The 25,939-nt window shown below is 43.0% G+C and overlaps 1 protein-coding gene across 1 annotated transcript; it reads left to right on the top strand.

Moving 5' to 3' along the window:
• Positions 1-1,320: 1,320 nt before the first annotated feature.
• LOC130939976 (uncharacterized) lies at positions 1,321-17,759 on the top strand. Its single transcript, XM_057868037.1, has 2 exons — positions 1,321-1,704; positions 17,376-17,759. The coding sequence occupies exons 1-2, from the start codon at positions 1,321-1,323 to the stop codon at positions 17,757-17,759; spliced, it is 768 nt and encodes a 255-aa protein (XP_057724020.1).
• The last annotated feature ends 8,180 nt before the right edge of the window (positions 17,760-25,939 follow it).

A 25,939-nucleotide genomic window follows, 5' to 3' on the forward strand; every position in this document is an offset into this window, starting at 1 on the left:
AAATCAACCGGTGTTAATAACAAATTTAAGCACAATTTATGAAATTATTTATTTTTATTATTGTCAAAAAATATTAATGAATGTATATTAATTACTCTTACATAGGGACGGATTTACTTGCAAGTGTATGGGACAATTGCCCTATTACATTTTTATAAACAAATAATAAGTATATACATAACTATAAAATATCCACTTTAAAATAATAGATTTGTTCCCATATTTAATTAAATAAAAATGAGACTGTTAGTATTTAATAATTTTTTAATTTAATTGAGATAATATATTATATATTGTTTATTGTTGCGGTCCAACCTAGCTAGCCTGTTGGCCGACCCAACCTGCACAGTTGGATTGGCGGACATAACCTGTCCAGTTTACAATCCGAGCACAAGTACCCCTGCTACCAGCTACATGACAGTTGTGGGAGAGAAAGTTTTCTGGAAGGAGACCTTCTCTGTGTGGTCCGTCCTACTAACAGGGTATATATGAAGAGAATCCTACCCCTCCCCAAAGTATATCATCATTACCTTACACTCAAACCACCTGGATACCATCTGACTTGGGCGTCGAAGTGTCATTGCAGGTGCCACCCCTCCCCCCTCACCTCACGAAGAGTTCGGGAGATCGCCAACCCCGCGTCTTGCACATAGGCTCAAAGATGGGCTGATTCCTACCTCCTCACCCGGGACACTTCACCAACCCGTCCGGAATCCCGAGATCCCGAACATTGGTGCCGTTTGTGGGGAGTGACCTGAATGGACTTTCTGATGGGTCCTGTGGAGGTAGGCGACGGAGCCGAACACGGGGGAGAAATGGCACCCCGAAGCGGTAGGGTAGCCGCCATGGCTTCCTCCAGCAAGCGCACGGGGTCCCCTCTCGACAACTCGAGCCATCCTCGCGCTCTCAGGAGAGATGCCCTTTTGGAGGAACAGGCAGTGACAGTGCCAGAATAATGCAGGAGCTCCGACACAGTGTGAAGAACTTGGAATGCGAGCTGGCGAGTCGGGGGCATCACCAACCAGCTCCCGAACCAAATTTCTTCTGATCTCCTCAACGAAGAGGGAGAAGTGCCCGGAGAAGTCACCCTAGACGCACACCGAGCTCCCGGTTAGAAACAGACTCATCAAGGGGAAAGCAGGGAGGCGCCAAGAAGACGGCGAGATCCCCTGATTTACACCCGACCCACGCGGAGGAGAACCAGGATGACAACAGAGAAAGATCAAGGAGAACAAGACATCCCGTAATCATGGGGCAACCGCTTTCCACCATACGATCCTCGAGGTCTGGCTACCGAGGCACTTCGATAAGCCAACAGACATGAGGTATGGTGGAACCCAAGACCCCCAAGAACATCTAAAGGCCTTTGAGGCCAGGATGAGCTTGGAAAGGGTGGGTGATGAAGTAAGGTGCTGGGCCTTCCCTGTAACCGTAGCAGGGCCGGTAATTCGGTGGTTCAACAGCCTTCCGCAAGGCTCTGTGGCGACGTTCTCGGACATTACCCGCGCCTTCCTAGACCTGTTTACTACACACATCGCAAAGGCGACCCACCCGATCAACCTGTTGGGGGTAACGCAAAGAGCCGGCGAACCGACCAGGAAATACCTGGATAGGTTCAACGACGAGTGCTTGGAGATCGACGGCCTAACTCATTCGGTGGCCAGTTTATGCTTGACGAATAGGTTGGAGGGGTTACCTGAAACTGTAGGTCGATCTCGGACGAGATCTTCTGTGTTGGTCGGAGCCGACGTGTCCGGCAGGTGTACAGCGACCGGAGCTGGTGTGTCCGACTTGTTGGACTTGGTGGTGGTGCTGATCCTTCGTCCCTGGAGGGTGGGGGGTACCTGCAAGGGACTCCGATGCTTAAGTTAGCAAGGGTATTAAGCAGGTATTGAGTAGAATCAGAGTATGAGTTATACCTGGGTGCTCCAGCGTATTTATAATGGTGAGATGTGGCCTCCTGTGGATAAGATAAGTTAGTTTATCTTATCTTATCTTTTATCTTATCTTTAAGTGAGGTCATCTTTTAAGGGAACCACCTTTATCTCTATGGGCTTGGGCTGCCCTTGGATTTGGGACGTATTCCTCTATTTGGGCCCTTTTGTTTGGGCTTTTCTGTGGCTTGGCCGAGCTCTTTGAGAAGAGGTCGAGTTTGTCCTGACCTGAAGAGGTCGGTCGCTTTGTCCGTAGAACATCCCGGGTCAGACAGCTCGACCCAGGGTATGAACAGTGCCCCTGCTTGAGCTCGGTCTTCTTTTTTGAGGCCGAGTCCTTTACTTCGGTCCTTCACGCTGATGAGCTTTTCTGGTGGGGCAATGTGAAAGTTGGCATGCTTCTGGCATGGTGGGCATGTCCTCACAAATTCTGTAGCCTCCTTTTGTAGAGTTGGCCAATAGAATCCCCCCCGGAGTATCTTTTTGGTGAGAGCTTGCGCTCCGAGATGATTACCACAAATGCCGCTGTGCACTTCCTCCAAGACTTCCTTTGTGTTAGAAGTCGGTACGCATTTTAGTAAAGGTGTTGATATCTGATGAGCGGATAATTTATACGCTTTTTGGCATTATTTTTAGTATGTTTCTAGTATGTTTTAGTTAGTTTTTATTATGCTTTTATTAGTTTTTAGTTAAAATTCACTTTTCTGGACTTTACTATGAGTTTGTGTGTTTTTCTGTGATTTCTGGTATTTTCTGGCTGAAATTGAGGGACCAGAGCAAAATCTGATTCAGAGGCTGAAAAGGACTGCAAATGTTGTTGGATTCTGACCTCCCTGTACTCGAAGTGGATTTTCTGTAGCTACAGAAGCCCAATTGGCGTGCTCTTAACGGCGTTGGAAAGTAGACATTCTGGGCTTTCCAACAATGTATAATAATCCATACTTTGCCCAAGATTTGATGGCCCAAACCGGCGTGCCAAATCAGCTCAAAACTGCTCGGCGTTAAACGCCGGAACTGGCACAAGAATGGGAGTTAAACGCCCAAACTGGCATAAAAGCTGGCGTTTAACTCCAAGAAAAGTCTCTACACATGAAAGCTTCAATGCTCAGCCCAAGCACACACCAAGTGGGCCCGGAAGTGGATTTTTATGTCATTTACTCATTTCTGTAAACCCTAGGCTACTAGTTCTCTACAAATAGAACCTTTTTGCTATTGTATTCTCATCTTTTGATCATTTTCGATCTTAGGATCATCTGGGTAGCTATCTTTAGTCTTATGCTATCTTAGATCATGGGGCTGGTCTCACGGCCATGCCTGAACCTTGTTCTTATGTATTTTCAACGGTGGAGTTTCTACACACCATAGATTAAGGTGTGGAGCTCTACTGTACCTCGAGTATTAATGCAATTACTATTGTTCTTCTATTCAATTCAGCTTGTTCTTGTTCTAAGATATCACTTGTTCCTCAACTTGATAAATGTGATGATCCGTGACACTCATCATCATTCTCACCTATGAACGTGTGCCTGACAACCACCTCCGTTCTACCTTAGATTGAGTGGATATCTCTTGGATCCCTTAATCGGAATCTTCGTGGTATAAGCTAGAATTGATGGCGGCATTCAAGAGAATTCGGAAGGTCTAAACCTTGTCTGTGGTATTCTGAGTAGGATTCAATGATTGAATGACTGTGACGAGCTTCAAACTCCTGAAGGCTGGGCGTTAGTGACAGACGCAAAAGAATCAATGGATTCTATTCCAACCTGATTGAGAATCGACAGATGATTAGCCGTGCCGTGACAGGGTGCGTTGAACATTTTCACTGAGAGGACGGGACTGTAGCCACTGACAACGGTGATGCCCAACATACAGCTTGCCATAGAAAGGAGTAAGAAGGATTGGATGAAGACAGTAGGAAAGCAGAGAGACGGAAGGGACAAAGCATCTCCATACGCTTATCTGAAATTCTCACCAATGAATTACATAAGTATCTCTATCTTTATTTTATGCTTTATTCATATATCATTCATAACCATTTGAATCTGCCTGACTGAGATTTACAAGGTGACCATAGCTTGCTTCATACCAACAATCTCCGTGGGATCGACCCTTACTCGCGTAAGGTTTATTACTTGGACGACCCAGTGCACTTGCTGGTTAGTTGTGCAAAGTTGTGAAATTATGTTTAGACCATGGTATTGAGCACCAAGTTTTTGGAGCTATTACCAGGGACTGTTTGAGTTGTGAAAAGAATGAATCACAATTTCGTGCACCAAGTTTTTGGCGCCGTTGCCGGGGATTGTTGAGTTTGGACAACTGACGGTTCATCTTGTTGCTTAGATTAGGTATCTTTCTTCAGAGTTCTTAAGAATGAATTCTAGTGTTTCAAGGTGATGTTCTTATCATCATCAAAGCTGATTGATTCTCATCAATTTAGCTCTTGAATGTAATATCCTGCTGAAGCTTGGCTAGCCATGTCTAATTTCTTTAGACTAAAGCTTTAGACTAACATTGCATGATTCCTGGAATTCTCATTAAGAATTTTGATACCTTTATTTTCTTTTCCACTTAATTTTCGAAAAATCCAAAAAAAATTTACAAAATAAAAAAAAACAAAAAAATATTGTATGTTTCTTGTTGAGTCTAGTGTCTCATGTTAAGTTTGGTGTCAATTGCATGTTTCTGTTCTTCTTGCATTCATTCATGTGTCTTAAGTGATCTTCAAGATGTTCTTGATGATTTCATTGCTCTGATCTTTAAATTCTCTTGACTTGAGTGTTTTGTTGTTTCTCATATACATTCTCATTTTGTTGGTGTCAGTAGTATACAAACTTTTAAGTTTGGTGTCTTGCATGCATTGTTATTTGGTTTTAGTTGCATTTTGATTATTCCTCATCATTAAAAATCCAAAAAATATTTTTACTTTGTGTCTTTTCAAGTCAACAATACAGAGAATTGAAGATTCAGAACATACAGCAGAGGAATTATACAGAAAAAAACTGGGCGTTCAAAACGCCCAGTGAGGAAGGCAAACTGGCATTTAAACGCCAGCCAAGGTGCCTGGCTGGGCGTTTAACGCCCAAAAGGGTAGAGCTTTGTTTAACGCCAGGATGGCACAAGAGGGAAGATTTCGTTTTTAATGCAAATTTTTTCAAGTTTTCAAAATCTTTTCAAAATCAAATCTTTTTCAAATCAAATCTTTTCAATCAAATCTTTTTCAAAATCAATTTCTTTCCATTTTCAAAAATACTTGCTATCAAATAATGATTTGATTCAACATTTCAAGTATGTTGCCTTTTCTGTTGAGAAAGGTTTAATGTCTGAATCATATCTTTCTTGTTAGGCAGGTTATTAATTTTTAAAATCAAATCTTTTTTAAATTGTTTTCCAAATAATATCTTTTTTTATCACATCTTTTTAAAAATAGTTTTCAATCATATCTTTTTGATTTCTAATTTCAAAATCTTTTTCAAAAATCACTTGATTTCTTTTCCACTCTTAGTTTTCGAAAATCAATAAGTTTTTTTCAAAATGTTTTTTTTTAAATCTTTTACTTAATTTTCGAAAATTTCTTCCCCCATTCTCACATCCTTCTATTTATGGACTAACACTCCTCCTCAATGAACAATTCGAACTCCATCTCTTTTGATAAGTTCGAATTCTTCTACCTCTCCTTCTATTTTTCTTTTCCTCTGACACCTCAAGGAATCTTTATACTGTGACATAGAGGATTCCATATTTTCTTGTTCTCTTCTCTTTCATATGAGCAGGAGCAAAGACAAAAGCATTCTTGTTGAGGCTGACCCTGAACCTGAAAGGACCTTGAAGCGAAAGCTAAGAGAAGCTAAGGCACAACTCTCTGTAGAGGACCTAACAGAAATCTTCAAAGAAGAAGAACCCATGGCAGCCGAAAACAACATCAATGCCAACAATGCAAGGAAGGTGCTGGGTGACTTTACTGCACCTACTCCCGACTTCTATGGGAGAAGTATCTCTATCCCTGCCATTGGAGCAAACAACTTTGAGCTTAAGCCTCAATTAGTTTCTCTAATGCAACAGAATTGCAAGTTCCATGGACTTCCATTGGAAGATCCTCATCAATTTTTAGCTGAATTCTTGCAAATCTGTGACACTGTTAAGACTAATGGGGTTGACCCTGAGGTCTACAGACTTATCCTATTCCCTTTTGCTGTAAGAGACAGAGCTAGAATATGGTTGGACTCACAACCTAAAGAAAGCCTGAACTCTTGGGAAAAGCTAGTCAATGCCTTCTTGGCAAAGTTCTTTCCACTTCAAAAATTGAGTAAGCTTAGAGTGGAAGTCCAAACCTTCAGACAGAAGGAAGGTGAATCCCTCTATGAAGCTTGGAAAAGATACAAACAATTGATCAGAAAGTGTCCCTCTGACATGCTTTCTGAATGGAGCATCATAGGTATTTTCTATGATGGTCTGTCTGAACTATCCAAGATGTCATTGGATAGCTCTGCTGGAGGATCTCTTCATCTGAAGAAGACGCCTACAGAAGCTCAAGAACTAATTAAAATGGTTGCAAATAACCAATTCATGTACACTTCTGAAAGGAATCCTGTGAACAATGGGACGAATCAGAAGAAAGGAGTTCTTGAGATTGACACTCTGAATGCATACTGGCTCAGAACAAAATATTGACTTAGCAAGTCAATTTGATTTCTCAAAGTCTATTTGGAATGCAAGCTGCACTAGGCAGTACTAAGGACGCTTCATCTGAAGAAGAAGCTTGTGATCCTGAGAACCCTTCAATGGAAGAGGTGAATTACATGGGAGAACCCTATGGAAACACCTATAATTCTTCATGGAGAAATCATCCAAATCTCTCATGGAAGAATCAACAGAGACCTCAACAAAGTTTCAACAACAATAATGGTGGAAGAAACAGGTTTAGCAATGGCAAGCCTTTTCCATCATCTTCTCAGCAACAGACAGAGAATTCTAAGCAGAGCCACTCTGACTTAGCAACCATGGTTTCTGATCTAATTAAAACCACTCAAAGTTTCATGACTGAAACAAGGTCCTCCATTAGAAACTTGGAGGCACAAGTGGGACAGCTGAGCAAGAAAATTACTGAACTCTCTCCTAGTACTCTTCCAAGCAATACAGAAGAAAATCCAAAAGGAGAGTGCAAGGCCATCAACATGGCCGAATTTGGAGAGGAGGGAGAGGCAGTGAATGCCACTGAGGAAGACCCCAATGGACGTCCACTGGCCTCCAATGAGTTCCCTAATGAGGAACCATGGGAATCTGAGGCTCACACTGAGACCATAGAGATTCCAATGGATTTACTTCTGCCATTCATGAGCTCCGATGAGTATTCTTCCTCTGAAGAGGATGAATATGTCACTGAAGAGCAAGTTGCTAAATACCTTGGAGCAATCATGAAGCTAAATGACAAGTTATTTGGTAATGAGACTTGGGAAAACGAACCTCCTTTGCTCACCAAAGAACTGGATGACTTGTCTAGGCAGGAATTACCTCAAAAGAGACAAGATCCTGGAAAGTTCTCAATACCTTATACCATAAGCACCATGACCTTCAAGAAGGCTCTGTGTGACTTAGGGTCAAGTATAAACATCATGCCTCTCTCTGTAATGGAGAAGCTAGGGATCTTTGAGGTGCAAGCTGCAAGAATCTCACTAGAGATGGCAGACAATTCAAGAAAACAAGCTTATGGACTTGTAGAGGATGTTCTGGTAAAGATTGAAGACCATTACATCCCTGCTGATTTCATAGTCCTAGAGACTGGGAAGTGCATGGATGAATCCATCATCTTTGGCTGACCCTTCTTAGCCACAGCAAAGGCTGTGATTGATGTGGACAGAGGAGAATTGATCATTCAAGTGAATGAAGAATCCTTTGTGTTTAAGGCTCAAGGATATCCCTCTGTCACCATGGAGAGGAAGTATGAAGAGCTTCTCTCAAAACAGAGTCAAACAGAGCCCCCACAGTCAAACTCTAAGTTTGGTGTTGGGAGGCCACAACCAAATTATAAGTTTGGTGTTGAACCCCCACATTCAAACTCTAAGTTTGGTGTTGGGAGGTTCCAACATTGCTCTGAGTATCTGTGAGGCTCCATGAGAGCCCTCTGTCAAGCTACTGACATTAAAGAAGCGCGTGTTGGGAGGCAACCCAATGTTATATTTATCTATTTTCCTTTGTTATTTTATGTTTTTTTTGTAGGTTGATGATCATGGAAAGTCACAAAATCAATTGAAAAATCAAAAATAAAATGAAAAATAGAAAGAAAAACAGCACACCCTGGAGGAAGAACCTGCTGGCGTTTAAACGCCAGTAAGGGCAGCAAATGGCCGTTTAACGCCCAGTCTGGCACCATTCTGGGCGTTTAACGCCAGAAAGGGGCACCATACTGGCGTTAAATGCCAGGAAAGGGCAAGAAGTTGGCGTTAAACGCCAGAAGTGGGCCCCAGCCCGGTGTTTAACGCCAGAATTGGCATGAAGAGCATTTTTGCTCGCCACATGGTGCAGGGATGAATTTTCCTTGACACCTCAGGATCTGTGGACCCCACAGGATCTCCACCTATCCCACCACTCTCTCTCTCTTCTTTACCCATTCACCAATCACCTCAACACCTCTTCCCCAAAAACCCCTCACCTATCAAATCCCATCTTTCTCTTCACCACTCACATCCATCCTTCATAAAACCCCACCTACCTCACCATTCAAATTCAAACCACTTTCCCTCCCAAACCCACCCTTACATGACCGAACCATACCCCTCTCTCAAACCCTATATAAACCCATCTTCACCCCTTTATTTTCACACAACCTAAACACTACTTCTCCCCCTTTGGCCGAACCACAAAGCCATCTCATTCTTCTCTATTTCTTCTCCTTCTACTCTCTTCTATCTTCTTTTGCTCGAGGACGAGCAAACCTTCTAAGTTTGGTGTGGTAAAAGCATTGCTTTTTGTTTTTCCATAACCATTTATGGCATCCAAGGCCGGAGAAACCTCTAGAAAGAGGAAAGGGAAGGCAAAAGCTTCCACCTCCGAGTCATGGGAGATGGAGAGATTCATCTCAAAGGTGCATCAAAACCACTTCTATGAAGTTGTGGCCTTGAAGAAGGTGATCCTTGAGGTCCCTTTCAAACTCAAAAAGAGTGAATATCCGGAGATCCGACATGAGATTCGAAGAAGAGGTTGGGAAGTTCTTACCAACCCAATTCAACAAGTCGGAATCTTAATGGTTCAAGAGTTCTATGCCAATGCATGGATCACCAAGAACCATGATCAAAGTGTGAACCCGGACCAAAATAATTGGCTTACAATGGTTCGGGGGAAATACTTAGATTTTAGTTCGGAAAATGTAAGGTTGGCATTCAACTTGCCCATGATGCAAGGAGATGAACACCCTTACACTAGAAGGGTCAACTTTGATCAAAGGTTGGACCAAGTCCTCATAGACATTTATGAAGAGGGCGCTCAATGGAAGAGAGACTCAAGAGGGAAGCCAGTTCAACTAAGAAGGCATGACCTCAAGCCCGTGGCTAGGGGATGGTTGGAGTTTATCCAACGCTCAATCATTCCCACTAGCAACCGGTCTGAAGTTACTATAGACCGGGCCATCATGATTCATAGCATCATGATTGGAGAGGAAGTAGAAGTTCATGAGGTTATAGCCCAAGAACTTTATAAGGTGGCGGACAAGTCCTCTACCTTGGCAAGGTTAGCCTTTCCTCATCTCATTTGTCACCTCTGTTATTCAGTTGGAATTGACATAGAGGGAGACATCCTCATTGATGAGGACAAGCCCATCACTAAGAAAAGGATGGAGCAAACAAGAGATCCCACTCATCATGAAATCCCTGAGATACCTCAAGGGATGCACTTTCCTCCACAAAACTATTGGGAGCAAATCAACACCTCCCTAGGAGAATTGAGTTCCAATATGGGACAACTAAGGGTGGAGCACTAAGAACATTCCATCCTCCTCCATGAAATTAGAGAAGATCAAATAATCATGAGAAAGGAGCAACAAAGGAAAGGAAGAGACATTGAGGAGCTCAAGCACTCCATAAGATCTTCAAGAGGAAGAACAAGCTGCCATCACTAAGGTGGACCCGTTCTTTAATTTTCTTGTTCTTTATTTTCCTATTTTTCGAATTTTAATGCTTATGTTTATCTATATTTGTGTCTTATGATCATTAGTGTCTTAGTGTCTATGCCTTAAAGTTATGAATGTCCTATGAATCCATCACCTTTCTTGAATGAAAAATGTTCTTAATTGAAAAAGAGAAGAATTGCATGAATTTTGAATTTTATAACAGATTAATTATTTTGATGTGGTGGCAATACTTTGACTTCTGAATGTATGCTTGAACAGTGCATAAGTCTTTTGAATTTGTTGTTCATGAATGTTGGCTCTTGAAAGAATGATGAAAAAGGAGACATGTTACTGAGGATCTGAAAAATCATAAAAATGATTCTTGAAGCAAGAAAAAGTAGTGAATATTCAAAAAAAAAGGGAAGACGAAAAAAAAAGAAAAAGAAAAAGAAAAAATTGTGATCCAAGGCAAAAAGAGTGTGCTTAAGAACCCTGGACACCTCTAATTGGGGACTCTAGCAAAGCTGAGTCACAATCTGAAAAGGCTCACCCAATTATGTGTCTGTGGCATGTATGTATCCGGTGGTAATACTGGAAGACAGAGTGCTTTGGGCCACGGCCAAGACTCATAAAGTAGCTGTGTTCAAGAATCATCATACTTAACTAAGAGAATCAATAACACTATCTGGATTCTGAGTTCCTAAAGAAGCCAATCATTCTGAATTTCAAAGGATAGAGTGAGATGCCAAAACTATTCAGAGGCAAAAAGCTAAAAGCCCCGCTCATCTAATTAATACTGATCTTCATAGATGTTTCTGGAGTTCATTGCATATTCTCTTCTTTTTATCTTATTTGATTTTCAGTTGCTTGGGGACAAGCAACAATTTAAATTTGGTGTTGTGATGAGCGGATAATTTATACGCTTTTTGGCATTGTTTTTAGTATGTTTCTAGTATGTTTTAGTTAGTTTTTATTATGTTTTTATTAATTTTTAGTTAAAATTCACTTTTCTGGACTTTACTATGAGTTTGTGTGTTTTTCTGTGATTTCAGGTATTTTCTGGCTGAAATTGAGGGACTTGAGCAAAAATCTGATTCAGAGGCTGAAAAGGACTACAGATGCTGTTGGATTCTGACCTCCCTGCACTCGAAGTGGATTTTCTGGAGCTACAGAAACCCAATTGGCGCGCTCTCAACGGAGTTGGAAAGTATACATCCTGGGCTTTCCAGCAATATATAATAATCCATACTTTGTTCAAGATTTGATGGCCCAAACCAGCGTTCCAAATCAGCTCAAAACTGCCCGGCGTTAAACGCCGGAACTGGCACAAGAATGGGAGTTAAACGCCCAAACTGGCATAAAAGCTGGTGTTTAACTCCAAGAAAAGTCTCTACACATGAAAGCTTCAATGCTCAGCCCAAGCACACACCAAATGGGCCCGAAAGTGGATTTTTATGTCATTTACTCATTTCTGTAAACCCTAGGCTACTAGTTCTCTACAAATAGAACCTTTTTGCTATTGTATTCTCATCTTTTGATCATTTTCGATCTTAGGATCATCTGGGTAGCTATCCTTAGTCTTATACTATCTTAGATCATGGGGCTGGCCTCACGGCCATGCCTGAACCTTGTTCTTATATATTTTCAACGGTGGAGTTTCTACACACCATAGATTAAGGTGTGGAGCTCTGCTGTACCTCGAGTATTAATGCAATTACTATTGTTCTTCTATTCAATTCAGCTTGTTCTTGTTCTAAGATATCACTTGTTCCTCAACTTGATGAATGTGATGATCCGTGACACTCATCATAATTCTCACCTATGAACGTGTGCCTGACAACCACCTCCGTTCTACCTTAGATTGAGTGGATATCTCTTGGATCCCTTAATCAGAATCTTCGTGGTATAAGCTAGAATTGATGGCGGCATTCAAGAGAATTTGGAAGGTCTAAACCTTGTCTGTGGTATTCTGAGTAGGATTCAATGATTGAATGACTGTGACGAGCTTCAAACTCCTGAAGGCTGGGCGTTAGTGACAGACGCAAAAGAATCAATGGATTCTATTCCAACCTGATTGAGAACCGACAAATGATTAGCCGTGCCGTGACAGGGTGCGTTGAACATGTTCACTGAGAGGACGGGACTGTAGCCACTGACAACGGTGATGCCCAACATACAGCTTGCCATGGAAAGGAGTAAGAAGGATTGGATGAAGACAGTAGGAAAGCAGAGATACGGAAGGGACAAAGCATCTCCATACGCTTATCTGAAATTCTCACCAATGAATTACATAAGTATCTCTATCTTTATTTTATGCTTTATTCATATATCATCCATAACCATTTGAATCTGCCTGACTAAGATTTACAAGGTGACCATAGCTTGCTTCATACCAACAATCTCCGTGGGATCGACCCTTACTCGCGTCAGGTTTATTACTTGGACGACCCAGTGCACTTGCTGGTTAGTTGTGCGAACTTGTGAAATTATGTTTAGACCATGGTATTGAGCACCAAGTTTTTGGAGCTATTACCAGGGATTGTTTGAGTTGTGAAAAGAATGAATCACAATTTCGTGCACCAATATCCCTCTTTTGTATAGTGTGTTGTTTATGATAGTGTAGTACTGTGCCTCCCTTTTCAGCCTCTTTGCCTCCTTTTCATCTGTAGGGAGTGCTTCTGTTTTGAGGTCATTTATTATGGGGGTCATCCATCCTTAATCCTGACCTATTATGGCTAGGACTTTTTCTTCTTCCGCTATTGACGGGTTCTGTAGTATCTCCTGGATGAGGCTTCTGTTGTTGTCCCCTGGTTTGGTGCTGGCTAATTTTGAAAGGGCGTCAACTCGGGCATTTTGCTCACGAGGTATGTGGTAGATCCTATATTCCCCAAGTTGTCCGAGCTGTTCTTTGGTTTTATCCAAATATTTTTTCATGGTCGGATCTTTGGCTTGGTAGCTTCCTGTTATTTGTGAGGTTATGACTTGTGAGTCACTGTAGATGTTGAGTTTCCGAGCTCCAACCTCCCTAGCCAGCTTCAAACCAGCTAATAGTGCTTCGTATTCTACTTGGTTGTTTGAGGCCGGGAATCCGAATTTAAGGGAGAACTCAAGTTGAGTTCCTTTGTTGCTTTCGATTATCACACCCGCACCGCTTCCTGTTTTATTCGAGGATCCGTCCACGTATATGTTCCACTCTATGGGGATTTCCAGGGTGTCTGTGAATTCTGTGATGAAGTCGGCCAGGTGTTGTGATTTGATGGCTGTCCGCGCCTCGTATTGGAGGTCGAACTCAGACAACTCGATTGCCCATTGTAGGATTCTTCCTGCTAGATCTGTTTTCTGCAATATCCCTTTTATGGGTTGGTTGGTCCGAACTTTAATGGTATGCGCTTGGAAATATGGGTGAAGCCGCCGGGATGTGAGGATCAGAGCGTAGGCAAACTTTTCTATTTTCTGGTAGTTCAGCTCAGATTCCTGTAGCGCTTTGCTAATGAAGTAGACGGGTTTTTGCCCATGTTCGTCTTCTCTGACTAGCACTGAGGCTATTGCCCGGCTCCCTACTGCGAGATATAATATGATCGGTTCTCCTTCTCGTGGCCGAGATAGGATAGGTGGCCGTCCTAAGAACTCCTTGAAGTCTCGAAAGGCTTGCTCACATTCTGTCGTCCATTCAAACTATTTTCCCTTTCTTAAAGTAGCATAGAAGGGAAGAGATCTTATCGCAGCTTCTGCTAAGAATCGGGATAGAGCGGCCAACCTCCCGTTGAGTTGTTGTACTTCTTTGACACAGGTTGGGCTCTTCATGTTGAGTATGGCTTGACACTTTTCTGGATTTGCTTCAATCCCCCTTTGCGTGAGCATGAAGCCTAAGAATTTGCCTGTTTCTACTGCGAAGGTGCATTTTGCGGGATTGAGCCGCATGTTGTGTTTCCTGATAGTGTAAAACACTTAAGTCAGGTCGGATAATAATGTATCTTCGCTTTGTGTCTTTATCAACATGTCATCTACAAAAACTTCCATGATTTTTCTGATGTGATCTGAGAAAACTTTATTCATTAGCCTTTGATAAGTAGCTCATGCGTTCTTGAGACCGAAAGGCATCACGATGTAACAGTAGTTTGCTTTTGGTGTTAGGAACGAGGTCTTTTCTTGATCTAGTGGATACATGGGGATTTGGTTGTACCCTGAATATGCGTCCATGAACGAGAGATACTTATATCCTGATGAAGCATCTACTAGAGCGTCGATGCTTGGGAGTGGGTAAGGGTCTTTTGGGCAGGCTTTGTTGAGGTCGGTGTAGTCGGTGCACATTCGCCACTTCCCATTTGACTTTTTCACCAAGACGACGTTTGCTAGCCATAGTGGGTATTTAACTTCCCTTATGAACCTGACCTCTAGTAGCGCCTGTACTTGTTCTTCTACAGCTTGAGCTCGTTCTGGTCCGAGTTTTCTTCGTCTTTGTTGTACCGGCTGGGATCCCGGGTAGACTGCCAATTTGTGGCTTATTAGTTCGGGATCAATGCCTGGCATGTCGGCAGCTTTCCATGCAAAGAGATCAACATTATCTCGTAGGAACTGTATTAGTGATTCCTTTGTGTCTCCTTTAAGGATCGTGCCAATACTAGTTGTTTTATCCGAGGTGTCTCCGATCTGGACTCTTTCTACTTCTCCTTCGGGTCGTGGTCGGAATTCTTCTCGCCTCTGAACTCCACTGAGCTCGATTGTGTGGAACTCTCCTCCTTCGCCTCGGAGGTTTAAACTTTCGTTATAACAGCGATGTGCCATCTTTTGATCTGCCTTTATTGTAGCTATCCCTTCCGCAGTTGGGAATTTCATACATAGATGTGGAGTTGAAACTATTGCGCTGAGTTGATTTAACATTGTCCGACCTATTAAGGCATTGTAGGCTGAGCTTACGTCGACCACGATGTAGTCTATCTTGAGTGTTCTGGATTGGTTCTCCTTTCCGAAGGTTGTATGCAGCGATACGTATCCCAACGATTGAACTGGGGCATCTCCTAGTCCAAACAGGCTGTTCGGGTACGCTCTTAGCTCTTTTTCTTCTAGGCCGAGTTTGTTGAAGGCAGTTTTGAATAAGATGTCGGCAGAGCTTCCCTGGTCAATTAGTGTACGGTGAAGGTTGGCATTTGCCAGTATGATCGTAATGACCATGGGGTCGTCGTGTTCCGAGATGATTCCGGATGCGTCTTCCTTGGTAAACGTGATTGCTGGGATGTCTGGGGCTTCCTTTTTTCCTTCGACGTGGTACACCTCTTTGAGGTGTTGCTTGCGGGATGATTTGGAGATTCCTCCTCCAGCAAATCCGCCGTGTATTACGTGAACGTGTCTTTCCGGTGTGCGAGGTGATCATTCAGATCGTCCGACATCCTCATCCCTTCTTCTTTTTCTTGGTTCGTCATCCCGATTAGCCAAAAACCGATCTAGCTTTCCTTCTCTTACTAGTTTTTCTATGACGTTTTTCAAGTCGAAGCATTCATTGGTGGAATGCCCTCGAAGTCGGTGATATTCACAGTATTCATTCCGATTTCCTCCTCCTCTTTTGCCTTTAAGTGGCCGAGCTGGAGGGATTTTTTCTGTATGGCTGACTTCTTTGTAAACATCTACCAAGGATACCCTAAGAGGAGTATAGTTATGATATTTTTTGATTTTCTCTCCAGAGCGATCTTCCTTTTTCTTGGATTCTTTATCTCGGTAGGCAGAACCGAACCTTGAGGCTTCGCCAAGTCGAGAATTTTCCTCCATGTTGATGTATTTCTGCGCCCGTTCTTGTACTTCGTCTAAGGATGTCGGGTATCTCTTTGATATAGATTGGCTAAATGGTCCTTCTCGCAGGCCATTTATGAGGCCCATAATAGCAGCTTCTGTTGGTAGACTTTGTATGTCCATGCATGTTTTGTTGAATCTTTCCATGTAGTTGCGAAGGCTCTCCCGATCTCCTTGCTTGATCCCTAGTAGGCTAGGTGCGTGTTTGACTTTGTCCTTTTGTGTGGAGAATCGGGCCAGGAACTTTTTGGCCAGGTCGTCGAAACTCGAGATGGATTTTGGAGGTAGGTTGTCAAACCATTTAATGGCTGTCTTGGTGAGAGTTGTTGGAAAGGCTTTGCAGCGAACTGCATCTGATGCATCAGTGAGGTACATTCTACTTCTGAAGTTGCTGAGATGATGGTTGGGGTCCGAGGTGCCGTCATATAGAGTCATATCCGGAAGTTTGAAATCTTTTGGAATTTTGGTCTTCATAATTTCTCTGGTGAATGGATCTTGATCTTTCTGAGAGCTATCCTCTGTGGATGGTCGAGTAGCTTTAGTTTTGAGATCAGCTTCGAGTTTTATAAGCTTATCTTCTAATTCTCGGCACCGCCTTATCTCCCGGCGTAGATCTTCTTCTTTTTCACGTCGATGTTGGGCTTCTTTCTCAAGTTGCTCCAATCGATTTTGAAGTGCTTCTATTACTCCTGGATTTGATGAATTTTTGTCTCCGTTGGTTTCTGGAGTATCTTTGAGTATTGTGTCTGCGTTTTTATGCGGCGTTCTGTCTTCCAAACCTGAATCGTGGTCGTTGTCATGGTCATCCGCCATGTTAATGGGATGACTTCCAGGTTCCCCGGCAACGGCACCAATGTTCCAAGGGTTACCTGAAACTGTAGGTCGATCTCGGACGAGATCTTCTCTGTTGGTCGGAGCCGACGTGTCTGGCAGGTGTACAGCGGCCAGAGCTGGTGTGTCCGACTTGTTGGACTTGGTGGTGGTGCTGATCCTTCGTCCCCGGAGGGTGGGGGGTACCTGCAAGGGACTCCGATGCTTAAGTTAGCAAGGGTATTAAGCAGGTATTGAGTAGAATCAGAGTATGAGTTATACTTGGGTGCTCAAGCGTATTTATAATGGTGAGATGTGGCCTCCTGTGGATAAGATAAGTTAATTTATCTTATCTTATCTTTTATCTTATCTTTAAGTGAGGTCATCTTTTAAGGGAACCGCCTTTATCTCTATGGGCTTGGGCTGCCCTTGGATTTGGGACGTGTTCCTCTATTTGGGCCCTTTTGTTTGGGCTTTTCTGTGGCTTGGCCGAGCTCTTTGAGAAGAGGTCGGGTTTGTCCTGACCTGAAGAGGTCGGTCGCTTTGTCTGTAGAACATCCCGGGTCGGACAGCTCGACCCAGGGTATGAACAGTTGCTGAATGAGGATTTTAGGAAGCACCTTACCACCAAGCCCGTGTAGACGATGTAAGAAATCCAAAATGTGGCGAGGGAGTATATCAATGATGAAGAAGTTAGCCAGGCCGTGGCGGCCAACAAGCGGCAACCCGCTTACAACAAAGCTTGACAGCCCGGTAGCGGGGAAAGGCCAAAGGAGCACTCCAAGGACGGAGCTCCGGCCAAGACCTTCAAGTCATTCCCTCAGGTAGGGAAGTTTACCAATTACACCCTCCTAACAGCCCCGATTGTGGAAGTCTATCAGCAGATTACCGACAAGGGCATCTTGTCGAAGCCCCGACAACTCAAGGACAGAACAGGAGAAAACAAAAACCTCTATTGTGACTTCCATAAGGGGTACGGCCACACGACCCAAGATTGTTTTGACCTGAAAGATGCTCTAGAGCAGGCAATCCGGGAAGGCAAACTAGTAGAGTTCTCTCACTTCATAAGGGAACCAAGGAGACAGGATCGTGATCGCAATGGCGATGACAAAGGCCGCGTAGTGAGGCAGTGACAAGAGCCCGAGGAGAACGGTGAGCGTGGTCTCACTATCGTGAATGTCGTGGTCAGTAGAGACGCGGCTCCTAGGTCCAAATCGGTGAGCAGAAAAGACGCCAAAGTATTAGCCGTGTCATCGTCCAATTCCACGCTTGCCCCAAGGAGGATACTGTCAATATCATTCAGCCCCAAGGACCAATGGTTTGACGAGCAGCCGAAGAACCCCCTCCCCCCCCCCCCATGGTGATCACAGCTAGAGTCTGGACCAGCTTGGTAAAGCGAATCCTAGTAGATACTGAAGCGGATTCGAACATCATGTTCCGTAATGTGTTTGATGCTTTGGGCCTCTAAGACACCGATCTAAAGACCCACCAGCACGATGTCGTAGGCTTAGGGGACAACTTCATCAAACTTGATGGGATAGTCTCCTTGCCAATATCGGTAGGAGAAGGACGAGGTAAGAGATCGATAATGGCGGAGTTCGTGGTCTTAAGAGACTCCACGACCTATAACCTCATCCTGAGAAGAAAAACTATAAATGAATTCGGTGCAGTGATTTCCACAAAGCTACTAATGATGAAGTTTGCTGCTGATGATGGGTTGGTGGGATCCATCAGGGGAGATTTGGAAACGGCGGTCGCTTGCGACAACGCCAGTCTCTCCCTAAGGAGGAAGTCCAAAGTAGCATCCAGGGTCTTCCTAGCCGATCTAGGGCTGCGAGTCGACGACAAACCGAGGCCAGAACTCGAGGGAGACCTCGAAAAATTCATGGTCGGCGACTCAGAAGGAAAGTTTACCTTCGTGAACAAAAACCCCTTTCACAATTTGAAGGAACTGTTCGTGGAGATGATCCGGGCAAACGGTGACCGATTTGCCTGGACACCATCCAACATGCCAGGGATTGACCCCCAGATCATGTCACACCACCTAGCGGTAAAGACGGAAGCTAAGCCAGTGGCACAGAGGAGGAGAAAAATGTCCAAAGAGAGAGCTGAAGAGGTGGCCAGACAAATAGCCGGCCTATTTGAAGTAGGATTCATATAGGAACTAGACTACTTGACGTGGCTATCGAATGTGGTCCTAGTTAAGAAGCCAAATGGGAAATGGAAAATGTGCGTGGATTATTCCGACCTCAACAAAGCGTGCCTCAAGGATTCCTTCTCCCTTCCCAATATTGATGCTCTTGTCGACGCGGCGGCAGGGTACCGGTATCTGTGTTTTATGGATGTGTACTCTAGCTACAACCAGATACCGATGAACCGGCTAGATGAAGAGAAGACGGCCTTCCTAACGCCAGGTGGAACATACTGCTACAAGGTGATGCCGTTTGGATTGAAAAACGCGAGTGCTACATACCAAAGGCTAATGAACAAAATATTTAAGGATCTTATCAGCAAGACGGTGGAGGTGTACGTAGATGACATCCTGGTAAAAACCACCAAGGCTAAAGACCTCATTAGCGACTTGGAAACTGTGTTTGCATCTCTTCTGCGGCACGACATGAAGCTTAACCCACTCAAGTGTGCCTTCGTTGTGGAAGCCGGGAAGTTTTTAGGCTTCATGATAACCCAGAGAGGGGTGGAGGCCAACCCGGAGAACTGTGAAGAAATCTTACAAATGAAAAGCCCGAGATGCATAAAAGACGTCTAGAGATTGGCAGGAAGTCTTACCGCACTATCTCGTTTTCTCAGAGCCTCAACCGCCAAGGCTCTGCCATTCTTCAACTTAATGAAAAAGGGAATGGCATTCGAATAGACCCCGGCATGTGAAGAGGCCTTCAAGCACTTCAAGAAGATAATTTCGGAACCACCTGTCCTCGAGAAACTTAAGAATGGAGAGGCCCTGTACCTGTAATTAGCAATAACTGAGGAGGCTTTGTCGGCAGTCCTGGTGCGAGAAGAGGGAAAGATCCAGCAGCCAATCTACTTCGTCAGCAAGGCGTTACAAGGGGCAGAACTGAGGTACAGCAAGTTAGAAAAACTAGCGTACGCACTCCTGACCTCCTCCCTAAATTGCGACAATATTTTCAAGGGCACCAGATAACCGTCAGAACGGACCAGGCAATCCGCCAAGTACTCCAGAATCCCGATTTAACGGGCATGATGATGACCTGGGCAATCGAACAATCCCAGTATGACCTGTAGTACAAACCCAGGCATACGATCAAGGCCCAAGCCATGGCTGACTTCCTGGTCGAGATAACGGGAAGCCTTCCCGAGGAACCGAGCACACAGTGAAAGCTCCATGTAGACGGAGCCTCCAACCAGACGTTCGGGGAAGCAGGGATCATCCTGGAAAGTCTAACCGGAGTCGTATATGAGCAATCGGTCAAGTTTGAGTTCCCGGTGTCCAACAACCAAGCGAAATACGAGGCCATTCTTGGCGGCCTAGTCCTAGCAAGAGAGGTCGGAGCTACCAGAGTAGAAGTGTGTAGCGACTCTCAGGTCATCACATCACAGATTAATGGAACATACCAGGCCAGAGATTCAGTATTACAAAAGTATTTGGAGAAGGTCAAGAAGCTGAGCCAGGAGTTTGACGAGGTCACGGTGCAGCACGTTCCGAGAGAGAGGAACACCCAAGCTGACCTCTTATCAAAGCTGGCAAGCACGAAGCCGGGAACGGGGAACTGATCTCTGATACAGGGTTTAGTGAAGGAACCAACGGTGGCCCTGCATATAACACAAGCAACCGACTCTGCCTCCTGGGTAGACCCAATCATAGATTACCTGGAAAGAGGTAATCTCCCTGGTGATGACAAGACGGCAAAGGAGCTACGAAGAGAAGCGGCCAAGTATACCATAATACAAGGCCAGTTGTTTAAAAAAGGGCTTAACCAACCCCTATTAGAGTGCCTGTGTCCCGACCAAAAGGACTACGTGTTACGTGAAGTCCATGAGGGGTGTTGTGGCCATCACATTGGAGGGTAGGCCTTAGCACGGAACCTCGTCAGGACCGGGTACTATTGGCCCTCGATGATGACAGAATCCAAAGAGTTCATGAAGAGATGTAGAAAAAGCCAGGAGAACGCCAACTTTCACAAAGCGCCGACAGCTGAACTGAGCCTGCTAATGGCCTCCTGACCATTCTCGCAATAGGGAGTCGACCTGTTGGGGCCTTTCCCGGTGGGACCTGGACAGGTCAAGTACTTGATAGTCACCATCGACTACTACACCAAGTGGCTGGAAGCCAAACCACTGGCTAGTATATTCTCGGCTAATTGCCAAAAGTTCACGTGGAGACAAGTGATAACCAAATTCGGCATCTCGGAGGTCATCATCTTAGACAATGGCACTCAGTTCGCTGACAAGAAGTTCGGAGAATTTCTAACCAGCTTGGGCATAAAGCAAAAGTTCTCATGAGTCAAACACCCCCTAACTAACAGCCAAGTCGAGGCTGCGAATATGGTAATCTTACATGGCCTCAAAAAGCGACTTGACTAGAAGAAGGGAGCATGGGTAGACGAGTTAGCCTCGGTCCTCTGGTCCTATCACACAACTCTGCAGTCGTCTACCGGGGAGTCGCCCTTCCGGCTCACCTACGGGGTAGACGCAATAATACCCGTAGAGATCAGTGAACCCAGCGCACGACTACTTTTGGGAGGAGTCGAGGAGGCCGTAGAAAACGACTTGGTGGATGAGGCTAGGGAGATGGCCCACTTCTCGGAGACGGCGTTGAAACAAAGGATGGCCCTGCGCTACAACGCCAAATTACTCAAGAGAGTGTTTGAACAGAATGACCTGGTCCTACGGCACAACGATGTTGGACTCCCGACGTCAAAGGAAGGAAACCTGGCGGCAAATTGGGAAGGCCCATACAGGGTGAAAAAGGTGCTCGGCAATGGTGCCTACAAACTAGAACGACTGGACGGCAAGGAAGTTCTGAGAACTTGGAATGCGAGTAACTTAAGGAGATCCTATTCCTAGCAGCTGAGGCACACTAGGTGAGCAAGCGTTCTACCGATTCATCTGGTTTTCGTAAGACCTGTATTGCTTTATGTTGGATTCTTTGCCCTTTGTTTATCATTACTTCATGATGATATTATTTGTCATTAGTTGTCTTCAATTAGCTGTTTATCGGTAATTCGTCATCTCTTGATTTCGTATTCAATATGTAAACTAATCAAAGTATTTTGCCAAGTAATTATCGCCAGAACGACACAGAATCCCGGGACTGATCACCCCGGGAACCTCTAAGCAACAGACAACACGGTAAATCACTTCTAAAAGGATAAAAGCCACGGCCTGGCTTCACTAATTACCAACAAAATGGTAAACAAGTATAAGCGAATAGCTAATTACAAACAAAACGGTAAGAAAACAACAAACGAGTTGATTGCCGATAAAACGGGAAGCAGTTAATTCATATACCGGCGAAATGACAATTGAGTTTACTAAAGATAATTGTCCAAAGATCTACATATTACAAAAAGCAAAAAACAAAAGACCACATCACGTTAGGCAACTATGGCAAATTTTATATCATATTGAAGCCCCGAATGTTAGCTTTTCAACGCAACTAAAACCGCCTCATTTGGACCTCTGTAGCTCAAGTTATGGTCGATTGAGTGCGAAGAGGTTAGGCTTGACAGCTTTACGGTTCCTTCATTTCTTCATGAGTTCTCCCACTTTGCATGCTTTTTCTTCATTCCTTCAATCCAATCTTTGCTTTCTAAACCTAAAACTACTTAACAAATATATCAAGGCATCGAATGGAATTAAAGTGAGTTAAAGTTAGCTATTTTAAGGCCTAAAAAGCATGTTTTCACATTTAAGCACAAATCAAGGGAGAATTGCAAAACCATGCTATTTCATTGAATAAATGTGGGAAAAGGTGATAAAATCTCCCAAATTAAGCACAAAATAAACCACGAAATCAGGATTTATCAAATCTCTCCACACTTAAACTAAGCATGTCCTCATGCTAAAATCAAGAAAAAAGCAAAGGGGTATCAACATTTATTCAATGCAAACTACCTAAATGCAACCTATCTACATGCAATCTATCTAAATGAATGCAACTACTTGGTCAAAATAGGTCAACTTCCAAGAACACATATATGAGTACAAGGGCTAAAGTCATAGCAATCAAATCAACCCACAATTGAATTGAATCATTGAAAGATTTTACAAACTTGCAAGAAAAGATGATCATGGGTGGAGACATGTAATTGAGCGATCGAACCCTCACCGGATGTGTATCCGCTCTAGGCACTCAAGTGTATAGGGTTGATTCACTCAATTCCCCCTTAATCATGCTTTCCAAGATTTGTTTTTCATCTAACAATCAACAATTATTTCATGTATGCATACAAATATCATGAGGTCTTTCCCATAGGTTGTAATGGGGCTAGGGTCAAGGTAAGGATGCATATGGTCAAGTGGACTAGAATTTGAATCTTTGATTAACCTAAGCTTCCCACCTAACCTATATAACAACCTATACAATTCAAAGCTAACCTAACTACCCATTCTTCACTTTTTCACACACTCATGCATTCTATTTTCGGTCACCACACATATACATTGATTTTTATTGAGCTTTACTTGGGGCATTTTGTCCCCTTTTTATTGCTTTTCTTTTTCTTTTTTTTTCTTTTGATATATATATATATATATATATATATATATATATATATATTTTTTTTCTTTTTGCAATAAAGTATATACAAAAGTATCAATGCATATGGTTTTGCCTTTAATTAACACATGAATATGTACCCAATTCCCAAATATGAAGATACAAAAACACCCTTTCGTCCCAACCAATGTTCCCAATTCTTCTCAAACTTGAATAATAAACACTCTCACTAGCCTAAGCTAATCAAAGATCCAAACAAGGGACATTTATTATTTTTCACTTAAGGCTTGTAATGTGCTAAAATTGAGAACAAGTGGGTTTAGCATAGGCTCAAAGTTGGTTAACAATAGAAAATAAAAGGTAGGCTATTTGGGTAAGTGAGCTAATGAAACAATGGCCTTAATCATATAAATGCATGTATACACAAAATAATGGGCATAAAGAATCAAACAAACTAAAGATCACAATCATAGAGAGAGAATAATGCACACAAGAATGAAAATAAGTGGTTATATGATGTAACCATACAATTAGGTTCAAATCTCACATGCTTGTGTTCTTAGCTCAAAAACATGATCCACAATTGTATAATTCAAGCAAGTTCTAAAAAAATTTTTTTTTAATCAATTGGGGTGCCCTATAGATAAAATCCTTGGAAAATATCATGATTCTGACTAAGCTTAATATATACATATGCAATGCAACCAAAAATCCTAAGAGACCTAAAAGTGAAATGCAAAAGTGTTGGGATTAGAAACTTGTTACCTAAAAACGCCAAGTGGTCGGATGACCTCCCTACACTTAAAAGTTTGAACCGTCTTCGGTGCATCCAAACATGAGCAAGGGGGTCCGGCGACTATCCTAGTTGCTACCTTCAGCTAGTAGGTCAACCGGTTGCTGTGTGTTCTTCCTCTTGCTTCCATTTTTGCTTATGGTGCATCAATCATGAAGAACAAAATAAACACTATAAGATGAGAAAATACAAAAGCAAGGAAGTGTGAATTGTTGGAATGAGGTAGATCACTAGAATTGAGTGGGTGAATTGGTGTGACATTAATGAGGGATAGGTGTGTGGGTTTTAAAATTGCGCGCGATTTAGAATACACACACACTAGTACAAAAATTTATGTCACAATTACACAAAAGAAAACATGCACTTCACTCATTCTAGTGTGCTTGAGATACTTTAAAAGACTTGTAGGTTAAGGCAAGCAAACAAGTAGTGAAGAAGCATAAAAGCATTCAAGCAAAAATCAAGCAATTGTGAAATTGGATAATGCATGGACATTGATTGATGTGTAAGTAAATTTGATGAACAAAATGGTATAGAGAGCTCACACATCAAACAATGACACATATTGAAGTTGTTGCAACACCTAAGTGACATAAAGGTGAAACACATGGATGCTATGGAGCTTAGGGAAAAGAATATAGGAGTCAAGATCAATCACATAGCAAACATGGTCTACAAAGCTTAGAAAGCTCAAAAATATGTCGCTAGACAAGCTTTCGATCCAATTTCATAATTCTACAATCTCAATGCATGAAATAGGTGGTATGAACAAAGGGTAGATCACAAACAAGCATCACCTAAAAAAAATGCAATGATAATATACAATTGCATAGCAATGGATGATGAATGCATGGTGGCCAAAACATGCAATTCAAAGAGGTAAGATGCATGAAGGCAATGTAACATGTACTTGGTGTTCACAAATGTTAAGCATGGAAAGTTCTAAACCAAGTAACCAAATATAACCTCAACAAAGAAATCCAACAATGACAATTAACAACAATGATGTTAAGATAACATCCTATTAAAAATGAGCAGCAATAAACAGTAGACAAGATTAGTAATCCAACACTTATAATGGAAAACAAAAATTAAAATAACTAACTAACTAAAAGAAGTGGTGTTACATGATATTTGACAGTATTGGATGATGTTTGAAGGGTGGAAAGAAAAGAAGAGAAGAGAGAAGAAGGGAAGAAATGAAAAGAAGAGAAGAAAAGAAGGTGGGTGAAACAGGGACAATCCACGCGTGCGCGTCATGTGCGCGTAAGCGTGTATTGATGAAATGGTAGCAACGCGTACGCGCAAGGTAAGCGTGCGAGTCGATGGGTTATTTCGCAAACGACACGTACGCGTGAAGTGCGCATACGCGTGCATTGGGCACAAAGTTGGCACACTTCAGGCACAACTCTCGGGTGAATGTATGGGAAGTGGAAAACTTCAATCCATGCGTGTGCGTGCATGACGCGTGTGCGTGGATGGTTGAAATTACTTGGGTCACGCGTACGCGTGGAGTGCGCGTGCGCGTGGATGGTGCTCTGTTTTTCAAAATTTTTCTATGTTTTTGCACCAAACCAAGCATTCCAAACCTCCAAACAACTACCAAAACATCATAAAACCTTATTTAACATACTAAACTCCCAAATAAACATATCTAACCAAACAAAACATAAAATTAAACTAATTATTAGCAATATTTACAAAAAGGAAAAAAAAGGAAAGATGTTACCATGGTGGGGTGCCTCCCACCTAGCAGTTTTGTTTATTGTCCTTAAGTTAGACTTATGGGGAGCTCTTATCAAGGTGGCTTGTGCTTGAATCTA

The sequence above is a fragment of the Arachis stenosperma genome, chromosome 7, assembly GCF_014773155.1.
Source record: "Arachis stenosperma cultivar V10309 chromosome 7, arast.V10309.gnm1.PFL2, whole genome shotgun sequence".
NCBI lineage: Eukaryota > Viridiplantae > Streptophyta > Magnoliopsida > Fabales > Fabaceae > Arachis > Arachis stenosperma.

Coding starts and splice junctions, on each gene's coding strand:
- LOC130939976 (XM_057868037.1), top strand. CDS start 1,321: ATGAGGTATGGTGGAACCCAAGACCCCCAAGAACATCTAAAGGCCTTT. Junction 1,705..17,375: donor TGGAGGGGTTACCTGAAACT/GTAGGTCGATCT, acceptor AAAGCTTGACAG/CCCGGTAGCGGGGAAAGGCC.